At 24.8% G+C, this 13113-nt stretch overlaps 1 protein-coding gene across 3 annotated transcripts; it reads right to left on the bottom strand.

Moving 5' to 3' along the window:
• Positions 1-7180: 7180 nt before the first annotated feature.
• LOC111309657 (putative disease resistance protein At4g27220) lies at positions 7181-12829 on the bottom strand. Of its 3 annotated transcripts, none has more exons than XM_089748890.1 (4): positions 12566-12829; positions 11789-12061; positions 7915-10928; positions 7181-7573 (listed from the first exon to the last, which is right to left on the bottom strand). In XM_089748890.1, exon 3 carries the CDS (start codon positions 10911-10913, stop codon positions 7971-7973), a length of 2943 nt encoding a protein of 980 aa, XP_089605016.1. In that variant the 5' UTR covers positions 10914-10928; positions 11789-12061; positions 12566-12829; the 3' UTR covers positions 7181-7573; positions 7915-7970. The 3 variants fall into 3 exon arrangements, with proteins under 3 accessions (XP_089605016.1, XP_089605017.1, XP_022764390.2); XM_089748891.1 differs by having other exon boundaries at positions 7283-7561; positions 12566-12777; XM_022908655.2 differs by having other exon boundaries at positions 7285-7573; positions 7915-10921; positions 12566-12776.
• Positions 12830-13113: the final 284 nt, after the last annotated feature.

The raw sequence follows: 13113 nt of genomic DNA, 5'->3' as shown, positions 1-13113 counted from the left end.
TGAATTTCTTGTGACTTATGATATTCTTTCTCTTTTAAGAATGAGAATTATATTAGTATCTTTCATATCTTTATTACTCTTTTTTCTTTCAATTATTATTTTCCATATTACTTTAATTATTGAATTTTGACCTTTTTTTGTATTCATTTTATCTAACCATTATTTGTTAAAATTTATTGATCAAACTTTTCATTTTATAACATTTATATTTTTGATTTTTGATTTTCTTGTGATTTATGGTTTTCTATCTCTTTTAAAAAGTAAGAGTTATATGAGTTTTTTTTCATGTATCTTTTACACTTTTTTCTCCAAATTTTTATTTATTATATTACTTGAATTATTGATTTTTTATTTTCTTATATTCATTTTTTTAAACTCATTATCTGTTAAAATTTATTAACCAAATCTTTGGTTTTGTAACATTTATATTTTTTTACTTTTGATTTTCTTGTAATTTATGGTTTTCCACCTCTTTTAAAGAGAATATGAATATCTTTTATATTTCTATTACAATTTCTTCTCTCAATTTTTTGTTTGTCATATTACTAATTATGAGGTTTTGTTTTTTTATTGTGTTTTTTTTTATAATTTTATAATTTTATAATTTTGTAATTTTTTAATCATGATTTATGATTTTTTTTACATTTCATGTTTGTTTATTAGTCAATTGATGTATTTTTTAGTGTTTTTATTTTTCTTATAGTTTTTTACTTTTTACCATGATCTTTTTTTCTTCAAGTTTAAGCTTGACTATTAATTATTATTAGTCATGAAGTTTGTTTATCATTATATTTTCATTTTTATAATTTTTAATTTTTTAATCATGATTTATGATTTTTTTTTTTTTTTGCATTCCAAGTTTGTTTCTTAGCCCATTAGTGTATTTTTTATTGTTTGTATTTTTATAATTGTTTTACCGTGTTTCTTCTTCCCTTTTTTTTTTTTTTTACAATGTAAATTTGGCTATTAACAAATTAGAATATGGCACGATTAATAATTATCTCTTAAAAAGATAATTAGATGATCAAAATTTGTGTTTGTCGATTATGAGATGTTTATAATTTTAAAACTAAACAACATGTTAGCACAAAAATGATGTTAATTGATGAAAATGTATACATGTTTTCTTTTATGTTTTTGTCATGTTATTTTGTCATCTCTAATTTATTTTATTATTTTTTTAGTTAAATTGTAGGCATGAATATTGTTTTGTATATTGTTTATTTATAACTTTTGATTTTCCTTTTTTGGATTATATAAATTCTTTCAATCTTTTATATATATTTTATTTTTTAGATTTTGGATATGTAGCATGTTATTAATTATGAGATTTATAAACATCCTCTTTATGTTTGCATCTTTATAATTTTTTATTTTTTATGTGATCTATGGTCGATGTTTTTATTGTTCAAATATATTTATATGGTAGTTGAGACACGTTTAAAACCCATTTTTACTTATAGCTTTTGAATTTCTATTTTTAAGCAATAAATAAATTTTTTGCAATGTGATTGAAATTAAGCTTTGATTTATCAACAGTATCATAATTTTTCATTTTATTTTGAAAATACAAATTGATATTTTATTTGCATTTTATTTTTAAAGAATCAAGTTAAAATAAAATTTGTTTCTTTTCTATTTTTTTAATTGTGTTTGAATTTTTACAGGAATTTTAAAGTTTTGATAATTTATGAGATCATTGACAATGGAAGGTAGTAATCATGTTTCAATATTTTGATAAGATTTTGATTCCTTTTGTTATCACATGTTTTTCCCTTCTTTTTTTTTTTTCTCTTAATTTATTTATTGATTTTTTTCTTCATTTCTTTCTCTCCATAATTTCATATGATAATTAAACTATAAAATATAGATATTTTATGTTGTTATATTCATTTATATTGTTAATAAATTCATATTTTCTTTAAAAGATTTTTTTTACTTTTAATGGTTTTTCTATATGATTATAGTCTGATTTTTTATATTAAGGTAACCACGTAGATTCTTCAAAAATTAGAGATAAATGTAGTTTTTTTCTCAATAAAAAAGTATTATTCATCATTCAGGCAAGTCATTTTTTTTATTTTTAAACTTCTTAAATTAATTAAAATGATATATATCTATCTAAAGGTTTGCAAGAATAAAATTAATTAAACTAATTATAATAGAACTAAAATAATCATATAATTCTTATAATTTTATAATATATTTTGTACAACATACCTATAACGTTGATAAGTTTTACGAAACAAATGCATTTTAAAATGAAGAAATTTTTCTTTAAATTTTTAGTATTTAAAAATAACATGTTACATTTGCAATTGCATTCATGGTATAAATTTATGTAGTTCATGGATAATTATTTTCAATAGTTTAACATCATAACTCTTTAATCTTAAAGTTATAATTTGTATTTTATTGATCTTTTTTTGCTTTCCAAAAAAACTCTATCAACAATAAAATCATTTTTATGAATGAAGTGACAAAAAAATTAAAGGGACTTTATTTATTTTGTAGTGTGTAAATAAAATCATTTTATACTTATTTGATTATTTATTGTGCTAAAATTTCAAGAGATCCAAAAAACATACCTTTCTTTGTAATTTGTGATTATGAATATTTAAAAATCCTTGTTAACAATATAAAAAAAAAAGACACATAAAAATATTAATTTTATAAATATATGTGAATTTGGATAAAATTTTTTGGATTTAATACTAATTCATAAAACCCACAATTGAAACCAAGACTCAATTTATTGACTTTTTAAATATTTTTTCTCAATTTAATTTTTATCAAAAGAATATCTTGAATTTGTTAATGATAACAGTTCTTTTTAACTATGACATTGATTAATGGCTCTAAGATCAGGTCCAAGGTCTTACATTCCTAGGTAATTTATGTTTTTATTAATTAGCAAAAAAATAATTGTTTTTTTACATTTTTTTTCTCCACATCCATGACTTAAAGCTCAAGTTTGAACTACAAATTTTTATATAAATTTTCATTAATAAAAGGCACAAGTATAGCTAAAAAAGAAAGCTGAAAATTTTCTTATTAAATAAATTTGAGGTCAAATGAACACTATAGATTTAATGCCAAATTCACAAAATTTATCATTTAAATATGATCGTTTTATTTAGAGTAAAACAAAACACTAAGTGAAAAGTCTCTAAGTAACATTTTTACTTCTTAGGGGCTGACTTCTTTTTTTTTTTTTTTTTTCATAAGATTGATATATTCATTAAAATGATTGTTTCTTCTTTTGAAAGATAAATAAATTTAATAATTGATATTAAATAATGAATTTCTTACCTTTTCACATTGTTTAAGCATAGTTAATTTATTAAAATCTCTTATATTATTCTTTTAAATTTGTTTGTACCTCATTCTTTTAAAAATTGATGAATTTTTTAGTTAAATTGCAATATTGGTAATTTTCAACATCTAATAAATTTCCTAAACAAAATTTGGTTTATGGCAAATAAAAATAAATACCATTTAGAAGAATACTTTTATTGATAGTCCAACATTTTAAACGTTTTTCATTACTCAATTAGGTTATTTTAACCTATGTGTTACAAGATCATTTTTTAATATGTTATTTACAATTAAAAATTAAAAATTAAATATATCCATATAAAATTTTAAATATCATATATTAAATAAATTATTATAATGAAATTTATATTTATATCTCTCTATTTGTTAGCAAGTTTATGTATTTTTTTTATTCATGTTATGGAATTTATTAAATACATATTAATGTAAATTATTTGAAAATCTCATTAAATAAATAAAGAGTTTAATATATATATACACACAGACATGACTATATATTTTTAAGCTTGTTGAAAGTTAAAAGGCTAAAAAAACAATACACAATTAATGTAATATGTATCTCTTTAAAATGATGAAAAGTCGAAAGGTAAGAAAAATAAAAAAAAATAAATTATTATACTTAATAAACAGACATTACTTTTATTAAAATAAAAAAAATCAAAAGGTAAATAAAGTAAAAAAAAAAAAAACGCATTCAATGATTAATGTTAATCCAATTTAAATAAATGACTACTATATTTAAAATTTTAAAAAACCAAAAGACAAAAAAAAAAAAAGCTCAAAAGACATAATCAATTATTACAATTAATAGATAAATATAATTTTTAAAGTTGAAGAAAATGAAAAGATTAAAAAAAATGAATAATAACTTACTGCAATTAATAGATAAAGAATATTGAAAAAAAGAAAAAGTAAAGCCAAAAAGCAAAGAAAGTAATACATAATCAATTTAATATATCTCTTTAAAATTGTGAAAATCAAAAGATAAAAAAAATGATTAATTATCAAAATTAATAAATATATAATATTTTTATTAAAATTGAAAAAAATTAAAAGGCAAATAAAGCCCAAAAAACACGATCAATTATCACAATTAATCTAATTTTAAATAAATAAATATCATCTTCAATACCATAAAAAATCAAAAGATAATAAAACCCAAAAGACACAATCAATGATCATAATTAATAGATAAATATTATTTTTAAAATTGCACATATCGAAAAGATAAAGAAAGCGAAGAAAATACAATTAATAAATACATATTACTTTTAAATTGAAGAAAACAAAAAGGTAAAGAAAGCACAACAAACCAATTATCATAATTAATTATTAAAATTTATTATATATGATATAATTAATTTTATGATCATTAATGAATATATTTGTTGACAAATTCATTAATTAAAACAATATTATTTTCTAAAGTATAAGTAATTTATTTGTCTCTTAAAATTTTATAATTTTATTTTACGGAACAAGTTCATTTGAATTTTTATACAAAGTTAAAATATCAAAGAAGTTCTAATACTTGTTAACAAAATTTTAATTAAAAATTTTTTATATTCTAAATTTATATGTAATAATTCACAAAATTATAAGAAGAATTATATTGCTTTACATTTATTTTTTATTTTTTTAATTGGATAATCAAATTCAATAATTTTTATTTGATTCTTTTATTTACAAATAATGATAAATGCTTTTTGTACTATTTATTTTTTCGTTTTAAATTTTTTACTGGATTTATTAAAGTTGAGTCTCATACTTTTTTAATTAAAAATAAAAATATTTTATCTAAGTTTTTTTATCTAATTATTTAGTAACATGTCTTTTTTAGCATCAGAATTACAAATTCATTAATGTGATTCACAAAATCAATTTTTATTTAAGGAATAGTAAATTTTTTTTTTGAATAAATTTTAAGATGCAATTATATTAAAACTTAAGAACATGTTATTCTCTTTATATCTATATATTTTTGTTTTTATGTATAAGATGTAATTTGATTAAAACCTTCATAAATAATATTTAAATTAAATTTTAATAGAGCAAAATCATGTAAATATAATTAATATAAATCAATTTTAAAGAATTTCTAGTCCTAACAATATTTTTATAATAAATTCAAATTCAATATCATTGGCATAGGTGAATTTTCTTAAATTCAACTTTTCAAAAGTAAGTTTCTTAAGAAATATAGATTTTAGTGCAACTATAAATTCTAAGAATTCATAATACAACTTATTACTCAAATTAACAGTATAACGTGTGAACACATGAGATTTTCACTAACATTTTCGACACTTAATTTTGCATTTGTATTTGTCAATATATAGTTTGTACCATTTGTAAGAGTAACAAGATATTATCCACTTTTTAGACAAATAAAACACATCATTTATTAAAAATAAATTTTAAATAGAATAAATTCATGATACAAAAAATATTTTTTTTATCATCAAATAACTAAAGAACAATAAAACTAGCATTTATATTCAAATTGTTATGGCAAATGGAATAATTTAATCCATCTTTACTATTAGAATTTTCATATTTATATTTAAAATTTAAGTACAATAATAAAAAAATAATAAATATGATATTGATGATACAATATAAAATTATATAATTATCAAAATTTTATAAATTCTAATACTACCTAATTATGAAATTAACCATGCAAAACACTGGTGTAAAAAACCTTGTATAACTTAAAACTTAATGATTTTAAATTTAATTTAAAAATAATTCAAAATTAACTAAAAAATAAAAATAATTTGAATAAATATTAACTACATTTAATCAAAAATAACGCATTATTGTCTTAAGATAAAGTAATAAAAATTTTTATTATTTTTTAATTATTGAAAAGGATAATGGAATATGGTCTTCACACGCGTTCTGATGAAATCAATCAAAGGTATTTTAGCTGGTCAGTGAAGTAATTTGACTGGTGGAACATCAACCAGCATTTTAATTAAATTTTTAAATTTTTTTAGCTCAATTGAAACTTTAATTTGACAAAAAAGAATATTAATAGTTAATCAATTTTCTTTTAATAAAGACTTAATTAATAAAAATAAATATTTGAATTCTTAATTGATTACAATAAATGATAAAAATTTGATAATTATTGAATATTTATTCGAATTTTTTTAACTTTTTACCATGCATTTTCCATGGAAGAAAAGAAGAGTAAATAATTCAATTTTTTTTATTTTAATTAATTTTTTATATAAAAAGCCGCAGGTTAGGGAAGGAGTTATGGTTAAATTTTGAATTTTAAACTTATTCAATATGAATAAATTAAATTAAAATTTTAATTCATTTAATTTTAATTATATTAATATTAAGGTAATAATTTTTAATGTAGTTGTGATCTGACAAGCAAACCATATATGTATAAAATGGGATATTAAGGCTATTAAATTTATTTACAAAATTTTAACTTCTAAATTTGCAAGAAACAATAAGAGATTCTAAAGACTAAATAAATAGATATCCTATGATCTTCTTGTAATTTTTGTTTCTTCTATATTAAAATTTTTCACCTACCAAACCTTTCAGGTTCTTCCAAAGACCAATTGGCGTATGCCCCCTTTAGTTTTTGAGTCTGTCCTTAAATTATCTGAATCTTGGTTGTTCTATCTTTTCAAGATCTTTTCCAAGATCATTGATCAAGTTATCTTAACTTACATTTTTATGTCTTTCTATTAATGTTTTTTTTAAAGACGACGTTTCAAAAAAAAAAATTGTATGGATTGAGATTCGAATTAAATTATTAATATTTATAATCATTAATATAACATAAAAAATTATTTAATGAAATAAATTTTTAGCGCTAAAAATTATCTTACATTATGCACGTATCAAAAATTAATATAAATAAAAATAGGTTATGTGTATCATATATGTTTGTAGATCAATCCAACCTATAATTATATGAAATTTAATATGTAATTGTTATAAGTAATGTTTCCTTAAATATAAATAATAATTAAAATAGAAAAAAATTGATAAAATATAGAAAACCTACTACATGATATGTATTGTCAGTGATCCAGATCAAATACGAAGAAATCATAGCTTTGTAAGCATGCATCAACTTTTTGAGTTACATTTTCTTATACCCTCCAAAGCAACAATCAATTTCACTTCATTTCTGAATCTAAAACTCCTCGAAATTTGAAATGCCTCTTCACAACAATTTCTTGCCAATCTACAAATGTACCTGAAAATTGCGAAAATTAGTAGACCTTTGAGTATATCTAACAACTTAAAACAATTTAACTTATGAAACAAACACTATATGAAAATAAGAAATGGTGTCATGGTTTAAGATTTTAACAATAATTATATATAGATTTAACGAAATCAAAAAAATTATATTTCATATTTTCATGTAATTACAAATTATGATATGTAATTTTCGTGTAAAATATAATACAAATACATGGATTTCAATATTTTACACGAATGCACAAATCGCTAAGTCCACGGAAAATGAAAATGAATTTATGGTGGATCAGCTGGATGTTATAGCTAGGTATAAGAAGAAGCAAGACTACTCACCAGTCATTGAGATGCTGAGGCACTTTGAATCAAGCAGCTCTTTTTCTACCCCCATTCTATTCAAAACAAACAAAGGGTGAAAGGACATCCTTAGCATTAGCATCATCCCATTCTACTGATTCCCACCATTCTCTTGAGCCTATAGTGATCCGTCCGAGGAAGGGAGGAGCACATGGTTGTCCATTATCAAGCATGGGAAGAGATAATGGGATTTTCTTCAGCATTGAACAATCCATTATTGACAGATGTTCCAGACAATTTGCAGAAATCATAACTCCACCATTACAAATGATCTTTAATTCTGGCAAGTACTGCAAGGACAATTCCCTTAATTTGGGAAGAACAGATGTTGCTATGTTGGTAGTGGCACCCTCTTCTTCTCCTTGATGAGTTTCTTCTGATGCTACTACCTTCTCCATTGCTTTACAGTTAACAACTTGGATATGCTCCAAGTTTTGAAGGCCTTGCAACAACTCAAGTGAAAACAAGTTCTTCATACTGGAACAGCTCCACAAGCATAATGTTTTAAGAGAAGAGAACATGGCAGGCTGTGTTTGAGCATGAGATGTAGATATAACTGCAACTTCTACTCTCACAAGTTCACTCAAGTTGCACAAATCCCCCAAGCTTAGCCTCTCGATTTTTGGAAGTGAGTTGCAAGATGATAATGACAAATCAATCACACACTTTATCCCTTCGCACTGCCAAATAGAACATGTCTTCAGCTCATTAACTTCATGCAGTGAACAAAGAGTGCTTAAGCTTTTGAATTCATGGCATTCCTCAATACTTAAAGTGCTGAGGTTATTTGGGAGCAGTAGACGATTTTCTCTCCCTATCTGGCAATTAATAAAGCACAACTCTTCATACAGTTCAGGATTTTCGAAAGACGGGAACCAATGATCATAGTCAGAGTAGTCTAAACTAGTTGATCCCACAGCAAGCCGGTAATGGTTAGGCCATTGACCAAATATAGACTTGGCATATTTCTCAAAGTCTTGCAACTCAAAAAATAATCCAGAAAGAATCTCAAGCTCATTCAATTTTGCTACTTCTTCTCCTTGAATATTCAACAATATGGTTGCCAAGTATTGGAGATGAGAAAACATTGGTAATATTCCCATTGGTAGCTCTGTTAGATCATTTGAATATAAACAAAGATAGGTAAGGTTGGCTAATGTTTCTATACCCTGAGGGACCTCATTAATATCTGTATTAAAAAGATCCAACTTTCTCAATTTTCTAAGCTTTGCTAATGAACAGACATGTCTTAACTTGTCACAATTTCGAAGTACCAGTGCAACAAGATTTTCCAAGTTAGATACAGAATTGGGCAGATCAAGAATACCGGTATTAGACAGATCCAGGACTTTTAGCCCAAGCATGTGCTCAAAGAAAGATTCTGAAATCCTTTCCAATGTGTAGTTTTCTTGCAATAACAGGGTTGACAAATTATGGCATTTGGGTGATATATGAGCAGGAATTGCAGATATTTTGTTATCCATCAAGGATACCTTTTCAAGATTTCCTTTCCATTCATGTTCACCTGGTAGTTTCTTCAATTGCATACCAGCTTTAACCATGAATTGATGGCCAACACTTTTAATAATGAATAACCCCATGTCTCTTAAAACATCATGCATCTTAACTTCATCCTCATTGTTACCCCTCTCTAACAAACAATTATTTTCAAGCTTCTTTAAAATGCTATGGCCTCTATAATGCATTGCTTGTCTAGTCTCAAATTCATCGATAAGTCCTTCATCGATCCATTTTTCCATTAACTCCTTCCTTTTAATTGAATAATCTTCAGGATACAAGGAGCAGTATAAGAAACAATTTTGTATTTTTAAGTCTCTCAAACGATCATAACTGAACTTCAAACACTCGAATATTTTAACATCCATTCCTTTTACACTTTTAACCCTTTTGCGTAATTCATTTAGCACATTCCTCCACTCACGATCGTCATCTACTCCTTTCATGCATCCAGCTATTGTCACAATGGCAAGTGGTAAACCACCACACTGCTGAACTATTTGCTTTACAGTTTCTTCTAAATTTGGAACTTGTAGAACATTGTTATGCCCTACATGTTTTAAGAATAAGTTGAAGGACTCCCCCTCCGAAAGAGGTTGCACTTCGAGCACCTCACAACCCATAGATTTGCAAACCTCAAATGATCTACTAGTAATCACCAATTTGTTCCCATTAGTTGATGTTGGATTTGGGATTCCCACATTCAACAGAGAAAATCTTTCCCAAACATCATCTAAGATCATCACAAATCTCTTCGTCTCCAAGATGTTCATCAATGCAGTTGGCCATTCCAATTCATTTTTAGGAAGATGATAATCCAGAGCACATGCAATATCTTCTTGTAACTTGACAAGATTGAACTCTTTTGATACATTCACCCAAATTACTTGATCAAACTGACTCTCTTTCAATAGTTGATTGTTGATATGCTTCATGACGGTAGTTTTACCTACGCCACCCATTCCACAAACTCCAACCATTCCAACCTCATTGCCCCTCAACCATCCCCAAATTTGTTCTTTCACATCAGCTTCACCTTCTAAATCTACTATCTGGAATGTCACCCCAACAGCTGGAGGCCCATCAATGGCCACACCATCAGGGAAACTACCTTGTTTATAAATTTCCTGTGCTTCTTCGATACCTTGGCGAACAAGTGTTCCAAGGCCAGCACGCCTCAAGTAGGACACAACAGGTAACTCTTGTTCAACCCTTTCCATTAAGGCATTCATCCTTTGTACATCTTCAAACCATTTCTCCACTTCTTTCTTCACCACTTTCCTACGACGAAGTTGAACATCCTTTCTTGATTCTATATCTTGCTTTCGGATATTTAGATCATTCAGTTTTCTTCTGAGATCATTCACATTTGCTTCAAGTTTTCGGTGATTGTTTAAGTATCTCCATGTTAGATCCCCAAACCACTTCATCACTTCAACGATTGGCCCTAAAAGCTCCATATCATGAGCTATTCCCTGTATGTAATACAAAATGAAAGTTTTAAGCTTATAATTATCACAGGCAAATATTTATTAGTACTTTATATATATGATAAATGTATGGGTAATTCTAGAAAATAAAAAAAAAAAAAAACTCTTTTGCAAATAATTAATGGAAACAAATTTTCTCATTTCTAACTTTTTAGCAAAAAAGTTTACACTACATATAATTTACAGATTAATCAATTATAAATTAAAAATGATTATAAGATATATTTTGATTAAAATTGATAAATTTTAGTTTCTATTAATTGTAAATCTACCATATCTATTTAATAAATTAAATGTTTTTCTTTATTTAAGGTTGTCGAGATTTGAATCATGATCATTAGAACTAAAAGTGTATTCTATCAATAAATCATAAACACTTTGCTAAGATTGACAAATTAAAAATAAATAAATAATGTATATATATTGTTTAAAATTTTTATTAGAAATAAAAGTCTCTAAGGATGTTTAATGTTGATCACACAACCATTCAGACCCCTTAATTTTTATTTTATAAATTAATATTGATGATTTGGTTATGGATTATAATTTAACTGCTTGAAAGAAAAATCATATTAAAAATAAAATAATAAAAGTGAAATGCTATTTTGTATTCACATACATGAACAATCATTTTTATAATTATACTTAAAAATAAAAGCAATGATAAATTATTTAAATTATATCTACATTAAGATAAAAATATATAAAACATAAAAATTAGAACTATAATTTTAAAAAAGCAATAGACATGAACCTCATTCAACTCAATGCAAAATAAATGTATTTTTTTTATGCCTTAAATAGCTAATGAGTAAAATAGAATATCAACATGTTAAAGTACTAACCAAGTTTGTTTTGTTGGATTCGGAAGTGAGACTGAAAGCACCAAGTTAAAGAAAATCCAAGATTTGGAAAATTAATAACTCAAGAGTACGAGTCGATCACTAATATATCAAATCGCTTCATCAATATCATCTGATGAAGAGAGTCAAGAAGATATAAGATTATATCCCTTTCCAAAATGATGAGATTCCAAGTTCCATATACAATGAAGAGGCCAAAGATCTCAAGACCTAGCTTGAAGCTAGATAATTTGATGGAGCAATGTCTCTCCTAACCTATGAAATGAAGATGAAGCATATGATCAGTAAAGAAGAAGCCAATAAAAAAGAAATAAGGCACTGCTCAAGTTATATACATGTAATTAGGAAGAAGATAGTAGAAGAAAAGTGAGAAAAAGGAAATAAATGATGATGATTTCTCCATGTTTACTTAAAAAAAAATCATGAGAATATTGAGCAAAGGCCAAGGACAAGGAAGAAGGAAAATCAATTAGCAAGAAAGAAAAATATTTCATTATAAATATCAAATTTAGTTCAAATGGTTCGTTGATTTTCTTAAAAGGTAAATTAATTTTTACAAAATTCAGATTCGATCTTTAACATTTGTAATTTCATTTTCTTTATCTCTTATTTTCTATATATATATATATATATGATTATAATATGCTTAAAGAGTGATAAAAACATAAATAAAAACAAATTAAGAAGAAAAAAAAGAATGGAATAAAATAATTAAAGATGAAATTAGAAATTAAAACGCGGAATAGACAAGTACTTTACCAACTCTAATAACATATGGTGATAGTGCAGCAATAGAGCTTGAAATGAAGGAGGTATTGAAGAAAAGAAGCAAGAAATTCAGGGTAGAATCGCAAATCTGCTGTCCAAATAATCTTTTGGTGAGAATGGGATGAAACTTGTGGAATGAAAGAAATTGAGAGTGAGCAACAAGTCAATGCAAAGTCTCCTCTGACCCTGGGGGTCTTTTTCAGTAAACTAAAGCAAAGCTTAGTCACATGGGAGATCATCTTATCTGAATGCTACAATCAATGTCTTTGGCTGACATCTTACTTAATTGGACAAAAGAAAAATCAACATTGTCAAGGAAAAACGTACTCACTACGCTCACTTTCTCAGATATTATTACGAGTGGTCAAGAAAAATCAAGGGAACAAAATTTTTAGTGGGCGTCCATTTTTTACTCAAAAATATATCAATATTTCTTTTTTTTTTTTTCAATTTTCTAACTAATCCTTAAATATTTTATTTTAATATTTATAAATTTCCTGTGCTTCTTCAATACCTTGGCGAACAAGTGTTCCAAGGCT

Source organism: Durio zibethinus, chromosome 19 (assembly GCF_047325235.1).
Source record: "Durio zibethinus cultivar Kanyao isolate XHJ-2024 chromosome 19, ASM4732523v1, whole genome shotgun sequence".
NCBI classification, from domain to species: Eukaryota; Viridiplantae; Streptophyta; class Magnoliopsida; order Malvales; family Malvaceae; genus Durio; species Durio zibethinus.
This window is presented reverse-complemented; position numbering and strand designations above follow the sequence as displayed.

What these genes read in the sequence shown, in the direction of transcription:
- LOC111309657 (XM_089748890.1), bottom strand. Translation starts at nt 10,913, where the DNA reads ATGGAGCTTTTAGGGCCAATCGTTGAAGTGATGAAGTGGTTTGGGGAT.